General features: G+C 48.1%; 1 protein-coding gene across 1 annotated transcript in view; it reads right to left on the bottom strand.

The window, feature by feature from the left end:
• Positions 1-10,168: 10,168 nt before the first annotated feature.
• Positions 10,169-24,174, bottom strand: part of LOC8024520 — a 149,341-nt gene continuing 135,335 nt past the window's right edge. Inside the window, exons 7-8 of the mRNA XM_029972367.3 lie at positions 12,234-12,358; positions 10,169-11,606 (exon numbers count right to left, since the gene is read on the bottom strand). Coding sequence (XP_029828227.2) covers positions 11,433-11,606; positions 12,234-12,358 — 299 coding nt within the window. The 3' untranslated portion in view covers positions 10,169-11,432. The remainder of the gene's footprint in view (positions 11,607-12,233; positions 12,359-24,174) is intronic.

The following is a 24,174-nucleotide window of genomic DNA, read 5'->3' as shown; positions in this document are numbered from 1 at the left end:
TTGCCGGGTTCCTTGCAAGCTACATGTCCTCGGACGGTATTCTATGCTTTCTGTTTTTATTCCTGCACCCTATCGCCCAGCAATGGTGTCCCGATGACCGGGGGACTGTTGCCATCAAAGCCTCTGGCTCTAATTAAGTTTGCGAGTTTAAAACAGGAAAGAAAGCGCCAACAAAGTTCGGGCACAGCAGACATCCAACACCGGCGAAGCCTCTCATCCGGGACTTTTACTCTTTCTACACAATCAGAAAGGAGGAAAGCACCGGTAGCCCTTTCCATTTTTCTCTCTCGCCCTCTTTCAATAAAACGGTCTATAGATAAAAGGGAGCCGCGCTCCAGGGTTAGTCAAGATCGCCGGTCGGCGCGCGCGCGTGTTGGCTTTGACCCGGGAAGCGCTCCCTCATGCGAGTTGCAGGCACGTGCTGTTGGCCAACGCCATCCCTCGGAGAGCCGAGGAACTATTTCATTCCGACTTTCGCTTCGTGGGGCAAGGCGGCGCGGCATGTCGTCCCGGTTTCTCCGCTCTCCCTTCTCTTGTAGCGTTGGTTCGCGGCGATGTTGCCCTTGTCTTGAATAGGGTAGGGTGACCACCCGTCCCGCGACTCGCGAGACTATCCCGCATTGAGGGCTCGTGTCTCGCGTCCCGCAAGAAATGTCAAAATCTTCAAAATGTCCCGCATTTCACACTGTCGTAGAATTCACTCTGCAACTCAAGGTGCTGCCGAACAGCGGGGCACGGCCGGGGAAGCGCGGAGTTCACTGGGAATCGCAATGGTACGCCGTTTTCTATCCAAGCATTGCGGGAAGCGACCATTTTTCTTGCAGGAGACCCCGACGCGCATGCGCCGTTGTGCCTTTCCCCTTGGTGACATATACACATATAGACAAATCATTAATAAAATATAAAACCATAATCAAATAAAATATCCTTAATAAAATAAATGATTATTACTTAAATAAACAGGTCATAACTCAAGAAAAACTCCCTTAATTACATGAATAAACTATTATTTTGATGTGCTGCGTTTATTTAAACAAATAACATTTTAATAAAAAGTGAAAGCCGTTTACAAATCCCTGTAACGCCGAATTGGAGCGCAGCTCTTGAGGAGGAGGGGTGAAGGGTACTGAGGGGAGGGTAGACCCCTCCCCCTTCTCCTCCTCCTCCCCTCATTCTTTAATATGCTCCGGGGGGGGGGGTGTCACGTGACTTCGGGGAGGGGGTCACGTGACCTCGGGGAGGCGTGACCTGGGGGTGACCTCAAGGCCACGTGACCCCAAAGGTGACCCCCACGTGACCTTGGGGTCACGTGACCTGGAGGGGTCACGTGACCTCGGGGGGGTCACGTGACCTCAGAGGGGTCACGTGACCTGGGGGTCACGTGGGGTCACGTGACCTTGAGATGACCTTGGAAGGGGTCACGTGACCTTGGGGGACACCTGACCTCGGGGGTCACGTGACCTTGGGGAGGCGACCACGTGACCTCGGGGGTCACGTGACCTCAGAGGGGTCACGTGACTTGGGGGTCACGTGACCTTCAAAGGGTCACGTGGGGTCATCTTGGGGTCACGTGACCTTGAGATGACCTTGGAAGGGGTCACGTGACCTCGAGGGGTCACGTGGCCTTCAGGGGGTCACGTGGGGTCACGTGACCTTGAGATGACCTTGGGAGGGGTCACGTGACCTTGGGGGTCACGTGGCCTTGGGATGACCTTGGTTACGCCGACGGCGACGGCGACGCCGACGCCGACGGCGACGTTGCTCAAGCCGGGAACGGGCCCCTAAGAGCTGCGCTCTAATATACATAAATAAAAGAACAAAAGATATCGGATCCGCAGGCTGGTGAACTTGTTCACACAAACAGGTATGGATAAAAACAGTTGGAAGTAGGCACTTGATTAGTTCCTGTTGAACTTTACCTGGTCCCCAACTGGGAATGGCTTTGACCAGTTGGCACTTCAGATGGTCCCAGTTAGCTCAGTTTTGTTCCCCAACTGGGAATAGCCAGACAAGTTGATTCCCATTTGGGAACGGCTACAACCAGTTGGCCTTTTAGCTGGTACCAGTTGACCTGATAGCTGGTCCCAGTTCAATCCCAGTTTGGACCAGTTTGGACCAGTTAGTCCCAGTTTGGACCAGTTGAGATTTCAACTGGTCCCAGTTACAAATTTTTGCCCGGGGTCCTATGCATTCTGGCGAGCTTTATACAGAGCACCTACATCGCATAACTCTGCGGCTCCCGTCGGGTTGAAATCTCTTCGACCGATTCGGTGAAGGAAGATGTTCCTCTGAGGTTCATTTCTGGTTCCAGAGAGAACATTGAAAGGCTATCCAAACAATTTTCCCACAGGCGCAGCACCCCTTTAGCTTCGGCGGAACAACAGGTTGCAAAAGTAATGGCGGCCGGAAGTCCAAAACCGAAAGCAGGATATCACGTGACGACTGTTCAATAGTGTGCGCGGCGGCCAGTTCGAAGAATGGAGCAATTTTTCCCAGGATAGAGGGAATTTTATTTACCAGGACCAGGCAGAGTTTTTTGGTCGCGCACCAGTCACCTAGCTGTGCTTGGAGATTTGTGTTTGTCCTTTGTTCCCCTTTTCGGGGGATTATATTCGTCATCTTTGTCCAGCTCGCTTGCACCTTTGCATTAATTGCATTATGATCATAGCATTGATGTAGTTGTTAGCTGCCTTGAAAATCTTTTTAAACGTTTTGTCTACCGAGCCACAAGCACAGACTGCTGGTCGAAAAGAGCATAAAAATATATTGTAGCCCAAACTATCGAAGAGCCACGCCGCATATTCAGACTGAGGCTTGCTTTTTCAGGAAGCGTGTAAAACTGCGGTGTACGAGGGGGAATCTGTGGCCGAGTGGGCTAGCGCACACCAACTCGGAGCACGTGGAGCGAAAGCTCGCGCTGCAGAACCCAGGGATCCTGGGTTCAATCCTTACCCCTGTCCGTTTCGATCTGGATAATCATCGTACCGGCGCGCGGTCGTGTATCACTACTGCGTGGTGCACCAGGAGCGTACGTTTCCCTTCTTTTATGGTACGTTTACACCTGAGAAGAAATACGCTGCCGCGGGGGCGGATTCGCTTCCGGTGGCGGCGACGACGAGCGGGTTGTGTTTAAATCTATTTCCTCCGAGCGGCGGCGGCGGCGCCGGTTGCGGCAGCTGTTCTCATAACATCCCGTCAAATATGACGAGAAGGCGCGAGAGCTCCCACCTCGGCTGTCTCTCCCGGGCGTTGCTGCTCCCGGAAGAACATGTCCTCGTGACGTAGGCAGCGTCGCACTGCGCAAGAATGTCACTTCCGGTTAGCGAAACACCTCGTTCGGCGGCAGAAATACGTCCTGGACCTATAAGGCTCGCCGCCGCGGTTTCCGCCCAGCGTTTCGCCAAAGCGGCAAAAAGCTGGGCGGATTCGCTAGGGGATCCGCAAGTGTAAACGTACCATTTGCTGTAAGCATACCACGCTGCTATTCGCCGAATTAAGTCACGTGAGGAGCAGACTCCGAATGCCGTCCAGTAAAGCCGGCGCTAAGGGGATGAACGCGCAACTCTGTTTCCCGTAGGGAGCCCATACAGGAACTTAGTCTCGATCTGCTCTTTGACTAGAGTTCCTCTATAGACCTTTTCTGCAAGTGCGCCGCCATCTTGAATTGACGTCACTTCCAGTATGGGCGAAAACAGTGTTTTGCCTTTGCCACGCCAATAGAAGGCATTTAGGATATAAGCGTAACCGTCACACTTTCTCGTTTTGCCTCCCCTTTATTTTTTTACTATTTGAAGGTTGAAACGTTGGATTATTTTTTCGTCGCCCATACCGGATGGTATGGGCGACGACTATTTGGTGGCTGGGGACGAGAGTACGCAGAAAAGGTCTATAGACCGTTCCATTAAGGTCATAGCAGAGAGGGTAAAAGAGAAAAAAATGCACTCCCCCTCTCGCCCCGCATCTCGTCCGCTCCGCCGATTGGGCTGTAGCTAGCGTCCGGCTGGCGTGCAAACTCTGTTTAAAATCGCGTCATTTTGGAACTTTCAAGCGCAGATGCGCAGATTTTGGTATGCCAGTTGTCGTGTAATACTATGCCAGATAAAAAAGACTAACAGAGTCCAATTGCGCTGTTATCTGCGTGCAAATAAAAAAAAAAAAATAGGGAAAACTGTGTCAGAGTGGCCGGTCTCTCCGGCGAAAAGTGAATCCGGTGGCTGTACCTTTTTTACCATACTAAGTACGTACTAGTGTAGGCCCTTTAGCGAACATGAGTGGAAGTCTGAAATAATAAATAAAACGTGCTCTCCTGCCGCAATACACGCAGTAGTTGAGGGTAGTACTGCCGGCTGACTCAACTGCTATTTAAGTAACGGAAAAACGATATGCTAGTTGATCATTTAGCGAAATAGAACAACAGAGAGCTATAGCCTGATTTTGGAGTAGCCACAACTATTCTAAGAACGCAAACCACTTCACAACGGCAGCCACGAGCGAGAGTTCGATGTTCCGTACTGCCCGCCGATACAGCCCAAAGATGGAGAACGGCAACGTCACGGTTTGTCGTCTGCTAGCGGAGTCGGCGCGTGCCCTCTCTCTCGTTTTACCCCGCCGAACCCTGCGGAACTTCCCGGATGTGTGGAGAGGGCGCTGCGGTCGAACAAAATGGTGCCGCCCAGAGAGCGCTAAATGGAATGGTCTATAGGCTCCCTACGGGAGCCAGAGTTGCGCGTCCATCCCCGTAGCGCCGTCTTTGCTGCACGGCATGTTGATCCTGCTCCTCACGTGACTGAATTCGGCGAATAGCGGCGCCGCGCGTTCGAGGCGCGCTCAAAAGCACGGGAACGTACTGTCGGGGCGCGTGCAACGTCTACTTTCCTGCACGGCATTTGATCCGGATCCTCACGTTATCGAATCTCGGCGAAGAGCGGCGCGGCGGCACGTGGAAAACAGACGGGCAACCCCGAGAGCCAGTGACAAAAGCGCCCAGTGCGCATACACCTATAGACCGTTTTACTGAAAGAGGGCGAGAGAGAAAAGGGGAAAGGGCTACCGGCGCTTTCCCCCTTTCTGATTGTGTAGAAAGAGTGAAAGTCCCGGATGAGAGGCTTGGCCGGTGTTGGGCGTCTGCAGTGCCCCAACTTCGTTCGCGCTTTCTTTTCCGTTTTGAACTCGCAAACTTAATTAGAGTAACGGGCTTCGATGGCAACAGTTCCTCGGTCATCGGGACACCATTGCTCGGTCATAGGGTGCACGAATAAAAACAGAAAGCATAGAATACTGTCCGAGGACATATGTAGCTTGCGAGGAATCCAGCAAGGCGAGAGCGGCTGCAATGTCTTTGAGCTCCATCGCTTTCCACATGACCCCTGTCTCCGGCGGCAGTGGATTGCGTCCGTAAACCGAAAAGGCGTCTCCTCAACGCCATCCTCTCGACTTCGCTCGGAACATTTCGTGAATGGAGCGCGCACCGAACGCTGTACCGCCGATGAACATGGGGTACGCTCGCAATGTGCGTGCGAGTTTTCTCATGATAACTGCTGTTTCAGCTTGTAAAATTTTGTAACCGAATTTATCTTAATAGGGATAATTTGCAGTGGCGACTGACTCGATTTTATCATCTACAACACTTAGTTGAAGGCTCATTTCCGCCCCCGGGTGAGGCTGGAAATTGTTGAAAACGTATTTCTATTGTTGTTTTTTTTAATCGCGATCTTTTGCGCGATACCAGGGAGCCGGCAAAAGCGTCCTTGGAGTGCCGCTGGTGAGTTGTTTCCGTTAACTAAGGCGCTTTGAGGCGCTTGATAGTCGCTGCAGGGAACGTCTCGTGTGTTGCGATCTGCGTTTTCGAGCCTAGTGTGCACGTTTCTTTGAGTCATGGCATCCGCCAGTGTGGTGACGGGGGGAACAGCGGCAGCGAACGTGCCAGCTATAGAAATTGGAGGTGAGTACCCAAAATATTGCATCAAATAGTAAGATAATTCGTGACTGCTTCGAGGCTTTCTGCGGTTTGATAAAAGTACATCTGAAGCGTCTTCGTCGTTCACTCACAAGGAAATATAAGAACAGGGACACGAAGATAAAAACAGCAGAGCAAGACGATATGTAGCAGCTCCGGGCGTTTACAAAGTTAATTGAGGTTCCCGTTTCGTGTATAACTTGTTGGTTACAACTAAAAGCGGCTACGTTGAAATAGGCCCATTGCAAGCAAAAATGTATAAATGGTTCATCATTTCCAGTCATGCGGAAAGCAATGGAGCTTAGAAACATTGCAGCCGCACTAGCCTTGCCGGATTCCATGCAAGCTACATAGGTCCTCGGACAGTATTCGACGCTTTCTGTCGTTATTCGTGCACCCTATCACCCAGCAATGGTGTCCCGATGACCGGGGCACTGTCGCCATCGAAGACCATGACTCTAATTAAGTTTGGGAGTTTTAAACGTAGAAAAAAGCGCGAACGAAGTTGGGGCACTGCAGACGCCCAACACCGGCCAAGCCTCTCATCCGGGACTTCCACTCTTTCTACACAATCAGAAAGGGGGAAAGCGCCGGTAGCCCTTTCCCCTTTTCTCTCTCGCTCTCAAAATGGCGCTACCCACGATAAAACGACTGAAAAAGTGCGAGAGAGAAAAGGGGAAAGGGCTACCGGCGCTTTCCCCCTCTCTGATTGTGTAGAAAGAGTGAAAGTCCCGGATGAGAGGCTTGGCCGGTGTTGGGTGTCTGCAGTGCCCCAACTTCGTTTGCGCTTTCTTTTCTGTTTTGAACTCGCAAACTTAATTAGAGTAACGGGCTTTGATGGCAACAGTCCCCCGGTCATCGGGACACCAATGCTCGGTCATAGGGTGCACGAATAACGACAGAAAGCGTCGAATACTGTCCGAGGACCTATGTAGCTTGCAATAAATCCGGTCTTGGCGGCAGTGGGTTGCGTTCGTAAACCGAAAAGACATTTCCTCAACACCATCTTCTCGACTGTGCTCGGAACGGCTTGTGAATGGAGCGCGCACCGAACGCTGTACCACCGATGAACATGGGGTACGCTCGCAAGGTGCGTGCCAGTTTTCTCGTTATAATTGCTGTTTCAGCATGTAAAATTTTGTAACTGAATTTATCTTAATATTGATAATTTGCAGTGGTGACTGACTCGAGTTCATCATTTACAACACTTAGTTGAAAGCTTATTTCCGCCGCCGGGTGAGGCTAGAAATTGTTGAAAAGGTAGTTCTATCGGTTTTCCTGAATAGCGATCCCCTGTGCGACACCAGAGAGCCGGCAAAAGCGCTCCTATGGAGTGCTGCTGGTGGGTTTTTTGGGTTGTTTCCGTTGATTGGGCGCTTTGAAGCGCTGGATAGTCGCTCCAGGGTACGACTCATGTGTTGCGATCTGCGTCTTCGAGCCCAGTGTGTACGTTTCTTTGTTCGAGTCATGGCATCCGCCAGTGCGGCAACGGGGGGAACAGCGGCAGCTAACGTGTCAGTGATAGAAATTGGAGGTTAGTACTCAAAATATTGCATCAAATAGTAAAATAATTCGTGGCTGCTTTGACGCTTTCTGTGGTTCGATATAAGCACATCTAGAACGTCTTCGTCGTTCATCCACAATGAAATATGAGAACACGGACACGCAAGATAAAAGCAGCGCAGCAAAACGATATGTAGCAGGGTGTTTATAAAAGTTAATTGAGGTTCCCGTTTCGTGTATCGCTTGTTTATTACTAAAAACGGCTGCGTTGAAATGGGCCTATTGCAAGCAAAAATTTATGAATGGTTTATCATTTCCAGTCACACGGAAAGCGGTGGAGCTTCAAAACATTGCAGCCGCACGTGCCTTGCCGAATCCCATGCAAGCTACGAGGTCCTTGGGCGGTATTCGACACTTTCTGTCGTTATTCGTGCACCCTATGACCGAGCAATGGTGTCCCAATGACCGGGGAACTGTTGCCATCGAAGCCCGTGGCTCTAATTAAGTTTGCGAGTCTAAAACAGAAAAGAAAGCGCGAAAGAAGTTGGGGCACAGCAGACACCCAACACCGGCCAAGCCTCTCATCCGGGACTTTTACTCTTTCTACACAATCAGAAAGGGGGAAAGCGCCGGTAGCCCTTTCCCCTTTTCTCTCTCGCTCTCAAAATGGCGCTACCCACGATAAAACGGTCTATTGGCTCTCTCCTTCCCCCCCCCCCCCCCCAACCTCTATTACAACGCATCTCTCTCTCTCTCTTTGGCTCCCCAGTCTCGACAAGGAGGTAGCGCCATCTATCAATACGTGCGCCAAACGCGCCCCAACGCTCGACTCAGCCATCTGCGTCGCCGCCTGCCGTTGGCCCTGGCAGGTTTTTTAGGCCTTATTCTTTACAGAAAGGGAGTTACGCTTTGTAATTTTAAAAGAAAAAAAAAAACAAAAAGAAAAAACATGTGAAATACACTATTGACGAAAAATTTTGATTGCTACGTGCAGGCGCCGATTTTAGGGTCCATTTTAGATCGAGCCTGGTTATTTCAGTCACCCTAATATATCACGTCGCCGGTATCACCTTTAGGGGTGAACTGCGAATCTTACCGTGCGACCAGGAAAGTGTGAAGGCGACGAGGAAAACGATGGCGAAACCAAAGCCCGTGAGATGATTACAAAAAGTCAAAGGCGATTATTTCCTCCATGAACATATGTACAAAGTACACTAAGTAGTACAAAGTTCACACTCTTGCAACCGAGTACGACCGAGAGAAACGAGGCCTGTTGAAACCGTTTAAAACTTTCTTAGGACGAGGAAACACACTTATATTCTGGCGCCATCTATGCGGTGACCCTGGAACAGCATTTCACAAGAGCGCAAGGGTTTACGGGATTTCCGAGGTCAAATGTGCGTAATACCTCTACGCAGGCACGTAGCCAGCGGGGTGGCCCATGGGGCCCGCCCCCCCCCCCCTTTCCCCCCCTGAAATCTTCCATTGTGCTGGAACTCCTCTCCCCCCTCCCCCTCATACAACATTTTGTCATGGGCGGCCCCCCCCCCCCCCCCCCCCCCCCCCCGAAAGAAAATCCTCGCTACGTGCCTGCCTCTAAGAAAGGCTCGTTTATAACGTTGTCAAACGTTTTTCGAGCCAAGAAAAAAAAGGATAATGCGCGAGAGAAATAGAAAATATGCCGGACCGGGCCAAGTTTACACTGCTACCCAATAAATGGCGCCAGTGTTTCCTCTCGTTTTAAAGGGTTTCAAGGCGCCCGGTTCTAAGAGGTCGCAAAAGTGTGAACGGGGCCATAAGCCTGTTCACACACTTGCGACTTTTTAGAACCGGAGAGGATGCCGACCTGTTCTTGATCCTTTCGTGAAGGCTTTCGACCGGCCCCGCAGCAGCGCAGCCGGTCATAAGCCGTTGCAAGAGGCTCAAAAACCGGTTGTGTCGAAGTCGGTCGCAGACAAACGCAAGTGCTTGAACGGGCCGTAAGGCCCGTTCACACTCTTGCAACCGAGTACGACCGAGAGAGACCAGACCGGTTTTTAAGCCTCTTGCGATCTCTTAGGACCAGCTCCGCTGCCGCACATCCGGTCCTAAGACGTCACAAAAGGCTTAAAAACCGATGTGGTCTCTCTCGGTCGTACTCGGTTGCAAGAGTGTGAACGAGCCTTTACAACTTGAACTTAAAATCTGCTACGTCATTTATGTTTAGCGAGGAAAATCTCCCATTTTGCCAAAGGAAAGAAAAAGAAGGTAGTTAGGTACAGTTAAGAGCTGCATAAAGCTCTGTAAACCTTTTGCGTCCACAACCCCATGACTGATGCACGTGAAGACGCAGACTAACAAAGTTCGTAGATCTAATTAGATGCATTGGAAGCTAATTTCTGTGATGAAAACAAATTACACAATGTGTCTCGTTTGTGTGTCTTGTGTCCAGCACTGTTCCCAGCCCGAGATAAGTTTTTGGACAAATACCATGGGCTCGTTTTTCTTTTTTTTGTATAGTTAAAAATTTTAACAACAGAGGAAGCTTGCTTTTCTGATTAATAGAACATTATTATTTCCATATTTATATGACACAGGCAAGCACGTTTTAGCAATCAAAATTTCATTACAGATACTAATTTTGTGAAGATACCGTGTTTGCATGGCGACGAAGGAATATCCCGAATAAAGATGGGCGTGGTAACAGCTAGGATTTATTCAAACACGTAATTAAGATTAGTAGAACAGTATGCATTTTTATTTAGGTCGCACACAATATACACATTCTCGATTTTGTTTTCTTTTTGGGAACATTCATGATGGCACGTAGACTATTCACTTGGCTGGCGAAAGCTTCCGAGACAGAGCAACGAACCGAAACGGACAACGCGGTTACCATGGCAGACACGGAGCTCGGCTCTACAAGTATTGCACCGACGTCGTCACGGGGCTTCCACTTCGTTTCTTTTTATTTGTTTACGCAGTCACCAAACAAAATCATGGGTTTTAGGAGGGCGTCACTGGTATTGCATCACTTCCCCGAGACAAGAAACAGCAGCAATGCAAAATAAGTCCCTGAAGAAGGCTCCTGCGTCCTGACCCTTCACTTGTAAGCACAAATACCGCGAGATCGGGAACAAACCACACCGAAATCAAAAACAACAAAAAGACGACCAAGCAACCCACTCCGAAATTAAGATGGCACACATAAAACAGTTGTATACAAAAAAACAAAAAAACAAAATAAAAAAAGCTGCTGGTGACGCACGACAATGGCCGTCAGCCAATCAGCGATAGTTACCTGCCCTACGTCACGCGCAACATGACACTCTACAGCGCCGACCGTCTTCCTTACACTGCATACGACTGGCACTCCCAGAGCCATTTACGCGCGCAGTTAGGTCGATGGCCGGGGCTCATGCCCACAAATTCAACTGAGTTAGCAATAACACAAAACGGCGTCACATGCACGTCAAGAACACAGAATGACCGAACATGCAGCTTTATTTCCTGGCTGTCAGATGATATTTTGTGGTCACTCAGAATGCCATATCCTCACAGCATAAACGGCCCTGGTCCCCCCGTGCTGGCTTGCAACGGTCTCGAGACACTGCCAATGACCTGGCGCCGCCACGAAACGACGTACTGAGACAAAACAACATGAGCGTGTAGTATGTTCTCTTCCACGACAACGACACGAGACGTTCAACCGCCCTATACTCTGCAATAGAATAATAATATATCAATCACCCGCAATGAGACGTCGCGGCGGGATCAACAACCGCCCCCTCCCACGATAAAATGCGATAAACGGTGAACGAAAGACAGCGAAACTTGAACACCCATTTGAGGCACGCGACCGCGTCAACGATACGTCATCGGAGGATTCTACCCTTCCGCCCGGTGGACTCCGGCCGGCTCGGCGAGAACCAGCCAAGGCTGCAGCGGGTGTCGTCATCCCAGGGACGAGCTGAGCCCGTCTCCTCTTGCCGAATCAGTGGTTCAGCAAGAAGTCGGAAACGCACGACGTCGAACACAACGCGGGAGTGCTGCGCTTGAAGAACACCTGGCGGCGCAGGAGGTAGTCGAGGACTAGCCGCGCCAGCTGCGGGTTAGCCACGCCCAGGCCTTCGTCGCAGTCGTCCGAGCTGAGGCCGAAGAAGGAGCCCTGCGGTGGGGGAGAGGGGGTGTGGTTGAAACAAATGGATGTACCAATTGATTGATTGATTGAAACGAGTATGGACCAATATGAACCAACGCGCGCCTCTGATACGTCGCAGCGGCGGCGCTGCTGACGGATCGGCGCAGACGCCTCATCTCTCGCAGAAATGGTTTCTGCGCATGCGCGGTGCCCACATATTGATGTGGGCAAACGCGTGCTTGTTTGTAAACATAAAGTAAAAAGAAGGTAGCTGGTTAGGTGATGTGCCGTAATGGAGTGAAATCTAGGGTACATTTTTAATCTCTCATGGGTGCGTCAAACCGATGACGCTTTAAATTGCGCACCCCACAGTTCGTTGCAATGGATTCCCCTCTATCCAAACGTGCTCGGTCTCTCTATGACGTTGAGTGAGGGATAGTTCCCGTTTTGTATTGGTGAGCACCGCAACAAGAGCACCAGCCGAATGTGGCATGTCTTTTTGGTCCTTAAACAACCTAGGTGGACGATACTATATTAGGGCCAGCTGAGCTTAGGAAAATATTTTCCTAAGTTCAGCTGGCCCTATTATAGTATTATGCACTAACAAGCTCTACTAAAGCCCGTTAGTAGGTGGACGAGTGCGGGCGAACTTACGCATGTGTAGCACACTTGATGCCAGCTGCAGGCAGACAGAACTTCCGTTTCCAGAGAGGCGTCGAAGGCAGTCAGATCCTCGAGGGGCGCGCATCCGCTGCTGAGCACTTGCAGAGCGGGACAGCCTAAAAGACAACCGCAGCAGAACGAAAACAATGAAATAAAGTTTAGAGGCGAAGTCGGTCCTCTGAATTCAAAAAATGCGCTATTTTAACCCTTGGTAAAATGATGCTAAAATTAATTGAAAGGCTAGAAAACGTTTTCTCAACAAAAATGTATATTTAAATGCTCGTTGAAATCGTGCAAGACCCGGAGGCATTTTTTTAGACTGATTCAGTAGTATCGTAGTAAAAATATTCAGTTAGAAGTTTAGAATTGCCAATATATATATATACATATATATATATATATATATATATATATATATATATATATATATATATATATATATATATATATATATATATATATATATATATATATATATATATATATATTACGGGCTAAGACAGGCCAGGGAGACGTAGGGTGCATCAATGACCTTCTGTTTAGAGTGATGCCACCCTTTGTAGTACCCGATGCCGACAGCACGCGCTCACGGGGAAAATACAAAGAAATCGACGAGAACAAAATGTCGCCATAGCACAGTCACCGCCACAGACGCGTGCAGGGACACGCTCTTTCACGCGCTTCTGAACAAGAAATAAATGTAAAAGTGAGAACAAAATGGCCAGATGTCTCCACCCTAAGCAAAGCGAACATGAAGGCACCCTAGGGAGACGTAGATAGTGGAGAAGAAACATATCCATCATGGGAAACAGCGCGAAAAACAGACGAGGACGAAGAACAGACGCGGACGAGGACAGCGCTCGCCCCGTATGTTTCGTCTTCGTCCTCGTCTGTTTTTCGCGCTGTTTCGCATGATGAATTCCCACCAACTCGCCCGACTATCGATTCTTCTAAGAGAAAATTATCCACGAACAGGCATAATTAAATAATATAATAAGCCCAACGTATCGAGCGGGGACCGCTCTTTGTCAGGGTGATTAACCTTTTCTTTTTCTCTTTAGGATTGATCCCGTCGTGTTTCATAGACTTGCGGTCATTACAGAAAAAATTTCCTGGCGCGTTTTCACTTCCATCACCAAAATACTAAGAACAAAAAATTCATGAATAAAAATATATTAAAAAATAATATAAATGTCTAGCGGGTTTATGCTGCTTGTTGTAGCTAAGTAAGTCTGCCCGGACTTTCATTAATCCCGTGGCTAAATACTTTAAGTCTGTGAATAAAATACGTCTCTCTTAGTTCTGCGATAGGAACTAAATCCACATTGAGGAAACACGACTGTTATTGCGTCAAAAATGTGGTTTATGGTTCATGTGTTTGGAAAATGGGAGGTATGAGAGGGAGTTGACGTGTGATTTGCGATTGTTCAAACGCAGTCTGAAAGGGGTTCTGGTTTGGCCTATGTAGTCCATATCGCACAGGCAGCATCGTAACACGTAAATGATGTTTGCCGTATCGCAGTTGAGAGTTGCATTAATTTTGAACGAGAAATCTGATTTGCAGCTCTTTATTTGGTTGGTGCGTATCATGTGGTCGCAAACCTCGCATCGCGACTTTCCGCAAGGCTGGCAACCAAAAGTTTTTGAAGGTGAGCTTTTGGATTGTACCAAGATGTCCTTGAGGTTCCTGCCTCGTCGTTAGACTACTTGTGGTGGCTCTGGAAACAAGGAGTTAAGTTTGTCGTTCTGCTGTAAGATCCTAACATAGCCTCCTCTATACGGAGAAAGCCTGGCACATCGACGACGGAGCCATAGAGAGCGGGGCCGCAGGAAAAAGGAGAGGAGGAGCGCGCCGAACGGTGACCAATATGGTAGCGCAGAGCAGAAAGGGCAGACCTAGACAGCGAGCGCTTGGGTCGTGAGCGGCCGCTCCCCGAACCACGCTTGTTTTTCTGTTTTCGTCACCGTCGTTTTCGCACTCCGGGAGAAACGGGCGCGGCGATTCGAAAGGGCGCAGGGAGAAACGGGAAAGGGTGGACGTTGAGTTTCTCCTCTCCACGATAGCGACAAGAAAAGAGAAAAAAAAAAAAAAGTTTGTTTCTGCGTTTGGCCGCTCGCTCCTTTTGTGGCGCTAGCCGTGAAGGTTCTCTCCGCTCCCGTTTCTCCGCCCCTCCTTTCCCATTTACGGCGGCCGTCTTTTCACGCGACGCGCCAGGCTTATGATCCTAAATTGTTTCCTTAAAATATTATTGAAATTTGGGAGGTTGGCTGAAGAAGAAACTACAAGGTTGGTTTGTTGATTCCTAGGTACACTGGGGTCGAGGGATCGAGTCTGATTAATAAGTTGTGATCTGTCAAGTGCTCGGGCTTTTTCGACGGCCTTGTAAACAATTGTAATTTAATATTTTTTTGTGTTTTTAGATTTTTTGCGTTACAATCAAAATGAATCAATTTGGAACAAATTCTTCTGAACCTATGAGCTTGAGAGAACGGAATGCTGATTTTACAATGCTGAGTGTGTGAACTGTGAAGGTGCAGATACTTTTTGAGGTCTGTGGGCTTTCTGTGGAGTTTCGTTGAGAGGCTATTTTCATGAATTTCCATTGTTACGTCCAAAAACTTTATGTTAGTTTTAGAACAGGAGTGCGAGAATTTTATATTAGAATGAACTGCGTTAAAATCATATTAAATTTTAAAGTGTCTTCCTTTTTTGTGGCCGAATTATAAAGATATCGTCAATGTATCGTTTATAACACAGTAGTTTTAATTCACGGTTAGAGAGAAAGCGGTACTCTAGTTGGGGCCTAAAAACATCGGCATAGTTTGGGGACATCTTCGTGCCCATTGCTGTGCCCTGTATCTGAAGAAAGTGCTTCCCTTCAAACTCGAAGTTGTTATGTTCTAGTGCCAACCTAATTAGTGTTGCAAGGACGCGATCGTTCACCCCCATTTTTGGTGGACTTTTCTTATAAGCAATGACTACAGCATCGGTACCGTCCTGGTGAGGAATGGTTGTATAGCGAAGAAGAAAATTCCATCAAAAATGGTGTAAACAATCACGTCCTTGCAATACTAATTAGATTGGCTCTAGAACATTACAACCTCGAGTTTGATGGGGAAGCACTTTCTTCAGATACAGGGCACAGCAATGGGCACAGAGATGGCCCCAAGTTATGCCAATCTTTTCATGGCCGATCTATACTACCGCCTTCCCACTAAGCGTGAATTAAAACCATAGTGTCATAAACGATACATTGACGTTTTTTTTTAATTTGGCCACACAAAGAGGAAAACAATTTAAAATTTATCAGTGATTTTAACGCCGTTCATCCTAATACAAAATTCTCGCAATCCTACTCTAAAACTAACATAGATTTTTTGGACGCACCAACTAAAATTCATGGAAATAACCTTTCAACGAAATTCTACAGAAAGCCCACAGACCGCCGACAGTATGTTCACTTTCACAGTTCACACCCTAACCATTGCTAAACCAGCATTCAGTTTTCCTAAGCTCCTAGGCTCAAAAGAATTTGTTCCAATTTAACTGATTTAGGCATTAACCCAGAAAATCTAAAAACAGTGATCACCGAACAAAAATATCCCTTTACAATTGTTGACAAGGCCATCGAAAAAGCCCGGGCACTTGATAGATTACAAATTATTAATCAGACTCCACCCAGTGTCACTAAGAATCAACAAACCAACCTTGTGGTTAGTTATTCGGCCAGCGTTCCGAATTTCAATATTATTCCAAAGAAACACTTTAACACCTAAGAGCAGAACGACAAACTTAACACCTTGTTTCCAGAGCCACCACGAGTAGTCTAACGACGAGACAGGAACCTCAAGGACATCTTGGCACAATCCAAAAGTTCACCTTCAAAAACTTTGGTTGCCAGCCTTGCGGAAAGTTAGGATGCCATGCTTGCGACCACATGATCCGCACCAACCAAATTAAGAGCACCAAATCAAATTTTTCTTTCAAAATGAATGCAACTCTCAACTGCAATACGGTAAACGTCACTTACGTGTTACGATTCAACCTGGGCGATATGGACTGCATAGGCCAAACCAGAACCCCTTTCAGACTACGATTGAACAATCACAAATCACACGTCAACTGCCTCCCACACCTCCCATTTTCAAGACACATGAACCTACCGGACCACATTTCTGATGCAATAACAGTCATGCTTCTTCAATCAGGATTCAGTTCCGATCGCAAAAGAGAACTAAGAGAGCATTTTATTCACAAGTTCAAATCACTTACCCAAGGGATTAATGAAAGTACGGACATAATTACCTGGCTAGAACAAGCAGGATAAAACCACTAACCATTTATATATATTTTTTATTTATTATTATTTTGTTTTTAGTGTTTTGGTGATGGAAGTGAAAACGCGCCAAGGGCAATTTTCCTGCAGTGGCAGTAAGACTATAAAAGACGACGGGATCAATCCTAGAGAAACAAAGAAATTATTCATTCTGACGAAGACCGGTCCCCGCTCGATACGTTGGACTTATTATATTGCTTTATTATGCCTTTTCGTGTATCATTTTCTTCTCTCTCTCTCTCTCTATATATATATATATATATATATATATATACATATATATATATATATATATATATATGAACGAATATGTGCAGATGAATGAACCGTACTTAATCCAATGAATCAAAGAATCAAAGTTTCCAGGAACCCGCCGAAAGCCAAAAATTGGCGGAGCCAGGATTTGAACTCTGGGCCTCCCAATGTCCGGTCGGGTGTGCTAACCACTACACCACTCCACCTTGGCTTTCTGGCGTTTCCTACCTGTCTTATTAATGCACAAGAAACGAAATGTATCCAATCGGAGGCGTTCTGGAAACACACGCCGCCGCGTGGAACGCGGTACGACGCTTAGTGTCACGTGGTACGTGCTCGTTTGTGCTCCAGAAATCCTCCCACTGTTTGTCTCGCCCCGTGTACATGTAATATTCTTTGTTTATGAGCTTTAGAGACACGGTATCATCATCATCTGCAAGAATCAAGAGCCACGTTATTGAGTATACAACACGGGCACTTCACGTCATCGTACGTGGTCTCCGAGGAGGATATGAACGAATATGTGCAGATGAATGAACCGTACTTAATCCAATGAATCAAAGAATCAAAGTTTCCAGGAACCCGCCGAAAGCCAAAAATTGGCGGAGCCAGGATTTGAACTCTGGGCCTCCCAATGTCCGGTCGGGTGTGCTAACCACTACACCACTCCACCTTGGCTTTCTGGCGTTTCCTACCTGTCTTATTAATGCACAAGAAACGAAATGTATCCAATCGGAGGCGTTCTGGAAACACACGCCGCCGCGTGGAACGCGGTACGACGCTTAGTGTCACGTGGTACGTGCTCGTTTGTGCTCCAGAAATCCTCCCACTGTTTGTCTCGCCCCGTGTACATGTAATATTCTTTGTTTATGAGCTTTAGAGACACGGTATCATCATCATCTGCAAGAATCAAGAGCCACGTTATTGAGTATACAACACGGGCACTTCACGTCATCGTACGTGGTCTCCGAGGAGGATATGAACGAATATGTGCAGATGAATGAACCGTACTTAATCCAATGAATCAAAGAATCAAAGTTTCCAGGAACCCGCCGAAAGCCAAAAATTGGCGGAGCCAGGATTTGAACTCTGGGCCTCCCAATGTCCGGTCGGGTGTGCTAACCACTACACCACTCCACCTTGGCTTTCTGGCGTTTCCTACCTGTCTTATTAATGCACAAGAAACGAAATGTATCCAATCGGAGGCGTTCTGGAAACACACGCCGCCGCGTGGAACGCGGTACGACGCTTAGTGTCACGTGGTACGTGCTCGTTTGTGCTCCAGAAATCCTCCCACTGTTTGTCTCGCCCCGTGTACATGTAATATTCTTTGTTTATGAGCTTTAGAGACACGGTATCATCATCATCTGCAAGAATCAAGAGCCACGTTATTGAGTATACAACACGGGCACTTCACGTCATCGTACGTGGTCTCCAAGGAGGATATGAACGAATATGTGCAGATGAATGAACCGTACTTAATCCAATGAATCAAAGAATCAAAGTTTCCAGGAACCCGCCGAAAGCCAAAAATTGGCGGAGCCAGGATTTGAACTCTGGGCCTCCCAATGTCCGGTCGGGTGTGCTAACCACTACACCACTCCACCTTGGCTTTCTGGCGTTTCCTACCTGTCTTATTAATGCACAAGAAACGAAATGTATCCAATCGGAGGCGTTCTGGAAACACACGCCGCCGCGTGGAACGCGGTACGACGCTTAGTGTCACGTGGTACGTGCTCGTTTGTGCTCCAGAAATCCTCCCACTGTTTGTCTCGCCCCGTGTACATGTAATATTCTTTGTTTATGAGCTTTAGAGACACGGTATCATCATCATCTGCAAGAATCAAGAGCCACGTTATTGAGTATACAACACGGGCACTTCACGTCATCGTACGTGGTCTCCGAGGAGGATATGAACGAATATGTGCAGATGAATGAACCGTACTTAATCCAATGAATCAAAGAATCAAAGTTTCCAGGAACCCGCCGAAAGCCAAAAATTGGCGGAGCCAGGATTTGAACTCTGGGCCTCCCAATGTCCGGTCGGGTGTGCTAACCACTACACCACTCCACCTTGGCTTTCTGGCGTTTCCTACCTGTCTTATTAATGCACAAGAAACGAAATGTATCCAATCGGAGGCGTTCTGGAAACACACGCCGCCGCGTGGAACGCGGTACGACGCTTAGTGTCACGTGGTACGTGCTCGTTTGTGCTCCAGAAATCCTCCCACTGTTTGTCTCGCCCCGTGTACATGTAATATTCTTTGTTTATGAGCTTTAGAGACACGGTATCATCATCATCTGCAAGAATCAAGAGCCACGTTATTGAGTATACAACACGGGCACTTCACGTCATCGTACGTGGTCTCCGAGGAGGATATGAACGAATATGTGCAGATGAATGAACCGTACTTAATCCAATGAATCAAAGAATCAAAGTTTCCAGGAACCCGCCGAAAGCCAAAAATTGGCGGAGCCAGGATTTGAACTCTGGGCCTCCCAATGTCCGGTCGGGTGTGCTAACCACTACACCACTCCACCTTGGCTTTCTGGCGTTTCCTACCTGTCTTATTAATGCACAAGAAACGAAATGTATCCAATCGGAGGCGTTCTGGAAACACACGCCGCCGCGTGGAACGCGGTACGACGCTTAGTGTCACGTGGTACGTGCTCGTTTGTGCTCCAGAAATCCTCCCACTGTTTGTCTCGCCCCGTGTACATGTAATATTCTTTGTTTATGAGCTTTAGAGACACGGTATCATCATCATCTGCAAGAATCAAGAGCCACGTTATTGAGTATACAACACGGGCACTTCACGTCATCGTACGTGGTCTCCGAGGAGGATATGAACGAATATGTGCAGATGAATGAACCGTACTTAATCCAATGAATCAAAGAATCAAAGTTTCCAGGAACCCGCCGAAAGCCAAAAATTGGCGGAGCCAGGATTTGAACTCTGGGCCTCCCAATGTCCGGTCGGGTGTGCTAACCACTACACCACTCCACCTTGGCTTTCTGGCGTTTCCTACCTGTCTTATTAATGCACAAGAAACGAAATGTATCCAATCGGAGGCGTTCTGGAAACACACGCCGCCGCGTGGAACGCGGTACGACGCTTAGTGTCACGTGGTACGTGCTCGTTTGTGCTCCAGAAATCCTCCCACTGTTTGTCTCGCCCCGTGTACATGTAATATTCTTTGTTTATGAGCTTTAGAGACACGGTATCATCATCATCTGCAAGAATCAAGAGCCACGTTATTGAGTATACAACACGGGCACTTCACGTCATCGTACGTGGTCTCCGAGGAGGATATGAACGAATATGTGCAGATGAATGAACCGTACTTAATCCAATGAATCAAAGAATCAAAGTTTCCAGGAACCCGCCGAAAGCCAAAAATTGGCGGAGCCAGGATTTGAACTCTGGGCCTCCCAATGTCCGGTCGGGTGTGCTAACCACTACACCACTCCACCTTGGCTTTCTGGCGTTTCCTACCTGTCTTATTAATGCACAAGAAACGAAATGTATCCAATCGGAGGCGTTCTGGAAACACACGCCGCCGCGTGGAACGCGGTACGACGCTTAGTGTCACGTGGTACGTGCTCGTTTGTGCTCCAGAAATCCTCCCACTGTTTGTCTCGCCCCGTGTACATGTAATATTCTTTGTTTATGAGCTTTAGAGACACGGTATCATCATCATCTGCAAGAATCAAGAGCCACGTTATTGAGTATACAACACGGGCACTTCACGTCATCGTACGTGGTCTCCGAGGAGGATATGAACGAATATGTGCAGATGAACGAACCGTACTTAATCCAATGAATCAAAGAATCAAAGTTTCCAGGAACCCGCCGAAAGCCAAAAATTGGCGGAGCCAGGATTTGAACTCTGGGCCTCCCAATGTCCGGTCGGGTGTGCTAACCACTACACCACTCCACCTTGGCTTTCTGGCGTTTCCTACCTGTCTTATTAATGCACAAGAAACGAAATGTATCCAATCGGAGGCGTTCTGGAAACACACGCCGCCGCGTGGAACGCGGTACGACGCTTAGTGTCACGTGGTACGTGCTCGTTTGTGCTCCAGAAATCCTCCCACTGTTTGTCTCGCCCCGTGTACATGTAATATTCTTTGTTTATGAGCTTTAGAGACACGGTATCATCATCATCTGCAAGAATCAAGAGCCACGTTATTGAGTATACAACACGGGCACTTCACGTCATCGTACGTGGTCTCCGAGGAGGATATGAACGAATATGTGCAGATGAATGAACCGTACTTAATCCAATGAATCAAAGAATCAAAGTTTCCAGGAACCCGCCGAAAGCCAAAAATTGGCGGAGCCAGGATTTGAACTCTGGGCCTCCCAATGTCCGGTCGGGTGTGCTAACCACTACACCACTCCACCTTGGCTTTCTGGCGTTTCCTACCTGTCTTATTAATGCACAAGAAACGAAATGTATCCAATCGGAGGCGTTCTGGAAACACACGCCGCCGCGTGGAACGCGGTACGACGCTTAGTGTCACGTGGTACGTGCTCGTTTGTGCTCCAGAAATCCTCCCACTGTTTGTCTCGCCCCGTGTACATGTAATATTCTTTGTTTATGAGCTTTAGAGACACGGTATCATCATCATCTGCAAGAATCAAGAGCCACGTTATTGAGTATACAACACGGGCACTTCACGTCATCGTACGTGGTCTCCGAGGAGGATATGAACGAATATGTGCAGATGAATGAACCGTACTTAATCCAATGAATCAAAGAATCAAAGTTTCCAGGAACCCGCCGAAAGCCAAAAATTGGCGGAGCCAGGATTTGAACTCTGGGCCTCCCAATGTCCGGTCGGGTGTGCTAACCACTACACCACTCCACCTTGGCTTTCTGGCGTTTCCTACCTGTCTTATTAATGCACAAGAAACGAAATGTATCCAATCGGAGGCGTTCTGGAAACACACGCCGCCGCGTGGAACGCGGTACGACGCTTAGTGTCACGTGGTACGTGCTCGTTTGTGCTCCAGAAATCCTCCCACTGTTTGTCTCGCCCCGTGTACATGTAATATTCTTTGTTTATGAGCTTTAGAGACACGGTATCATCATCATCTGCAAGAATCAAGAGCCACGTTATTGAGTATACAACACGGGCACTTCACGTCATCGTACGTGGTCTCCGAGGAGGATATGAACGAATATGTGCAGATGAATGAACCGTACTTAATCCAATGAATCAAAGAATCAAAGTTTCCAGGAACCCGCCGAAAGCCAAAAATTGGCGGAGCCAGGATTTGAACTCTGGGCCTCCCAATGTCCGGTCGGGTGTGCTAACCACTACACCACTCCACCTTGGCTTTCTGGCGTTTCCTACCTGTCTTATTAATGCACAAGAAACGAAATGTATCCAATCGGAGGCGTTCTGGAAACACACGCCGCCGCGTGGAACGCGGTACGACGCTTAGTGTCACGTGGTACGTGCTCGTTTGTGCTCCAGAAATCCTCCCACTGTTTGTCTCGCCCCGTGTACATGTAATATTCTTTGTTTATGAGCTTTAGAGACACGGTATCATCATCATCTGCAAGAATCAAGAGCCACGTTATTGAGTATACAACACGGGCACTTCACGTCATCGTACGTGGTCTCCGAGGAGGATATGAACGAATATGTGCAGATGAATGAACCGTACTTAATCCAATGAATCAAAGAATCAAAGTTTCCAGGAACCCGCCGAAAGCCAAAAATTGGCGGAGCCAGGATTTGAACTCTGGGCCTCCCAATGTCCGGTCGGGTGTGCTAACCACTACACCACTCCACCTTGGCTTTCTGGCGTTTCCTACCTGTCTTATTAATGCACAAGAAACGAAATGTATCCAATCGGAGGCGTTCTGGAAACACACGCCGCCGCGTGGAACGCGGTACGACGCTTAGTGTCACGTGGTACGTGCTCGTTTGTGCTCCAGAAATCCTCCCACTGTTTGTCTCGCCCCGTGTACATGTAATATTCTTTGTTTATGAGCTTTAGAGACACGGTATCATCATCATCTGCAAGAATCAAGAGCCACGTTATTGAGTATACAACACGGGCACTTCACGTCATCGTACGTGGTCTCCGAGGAGGATATGAACGAATATGTGCAGATGAATGAACCGTACTTAATCCAATGAATCAAAGAATCAAAGTTTCCAGGAACCCGCCGAAAGCCAAAAATTGGCGGAGCCAGGATTTGAACTCTGGGCCTCCCAATGTCCGGTCGGGTGTGCTAACCACTACACCACTCCACCTTGGCTTTCTGGCGTTTCCTACCTGTCTTATTAATGCACAAGAAACGAAATGTATCCAATCGGAGGCGTTCTGGAAACACACGCCGCCGCGTGGAACGCGGTACGACGCTTAGTGTCACGTGGTACGTGCTCGTTTGTGCTCCAGAAATCCTCCCACTGTTTGTCTCGCCCCGTGTACATGTAATATTCTTTGTTTATGAGCTTTAGAGACACGGTATCATCATCATCTGCAAGAATCAAGAGCCACGTTCTTGAGTATACAACACGGGCACTTCACGTCATCGTACGTGGTCTCCGAGGAGGATATGAACGAATATGTGCAGATGAATGAACCGTACTTAATCCAATGAATCAAAGAATCAAAGTTTCCAGGAACCCGCCGAAAGCCAAAAATTGGCGGAGCCAGGATTTGAACTCTGGGCCTCCCAATGTCCGGTCGGGTGTGCTAACCACTACACCACTCCACCTTGGCTTTCTGGCGTTTCCTACCTGTCTTATTAATGCACAAGAAACGAAATGTATCCAATCGGAGGCGTTCTGGAAACACACGCCGCCGCGTGGAACGCGGTACGACGCTTAGTGTCACGTGGTACGTGCTCGTTTGTGCTCCAGAAATCCTCCCACTGTTTGTCTCGCCCCGTGTACATGTAATATTCTTTGTTTATGAGCTTTAGAGACACGGTATCATCATCATCTGCAAGAATCAAGAGCCACGTTATTGAGTATACAACACGGGCACTTCACGTCATCGTACGTGGTCTCCGAGGAGGATATGAACGAATATGTGCAGATGAACGAACCGTACTTAATCCAATGAATCAAAGAATCAAAGTTTCCAGGAACCCGCCGAAAGCCAAAAATTGGCGGAGCCAGGATTTGAACTCTGGGCCTCCCAATGTCCGGTCGGGTGTGCTAACCACTACACCACTCCACCTTGGCTTTCTGGCGTTTCCTACCTGTCTTATTAATGCACAAGAAACGAAATGTATCCAATCGGAGGCGTTCTGGAAACACACGCCGCCGCGTGGAACGCGGTACGACGCTTAGTGTCACGTGGTACGTG

Source organism: Ixodes scapularis, unplaced genomic scaffold (genome assembly GCF_016920785.2).
Source record: "Ixodes scapularis isolate PalLabHiFi unplaced genomic scaffold, ASM1692078v2 PGA_scaffold5__190_contigs__length_132052651, whole genome shotgun sequence".
Classification (NCBI taxonomy): domain Eukaryota; kingdom Metazoa; phylum Arthropoda; class Arachnida; order Ixodida; family Ixodidae; genus Ixodes; species Ixodes scapularis.
The sequence above is the reverse complement of the archived record's forward strand: the minus strand, read 5'-3'. Positions and strand labels throughout refer to the sequence as shown.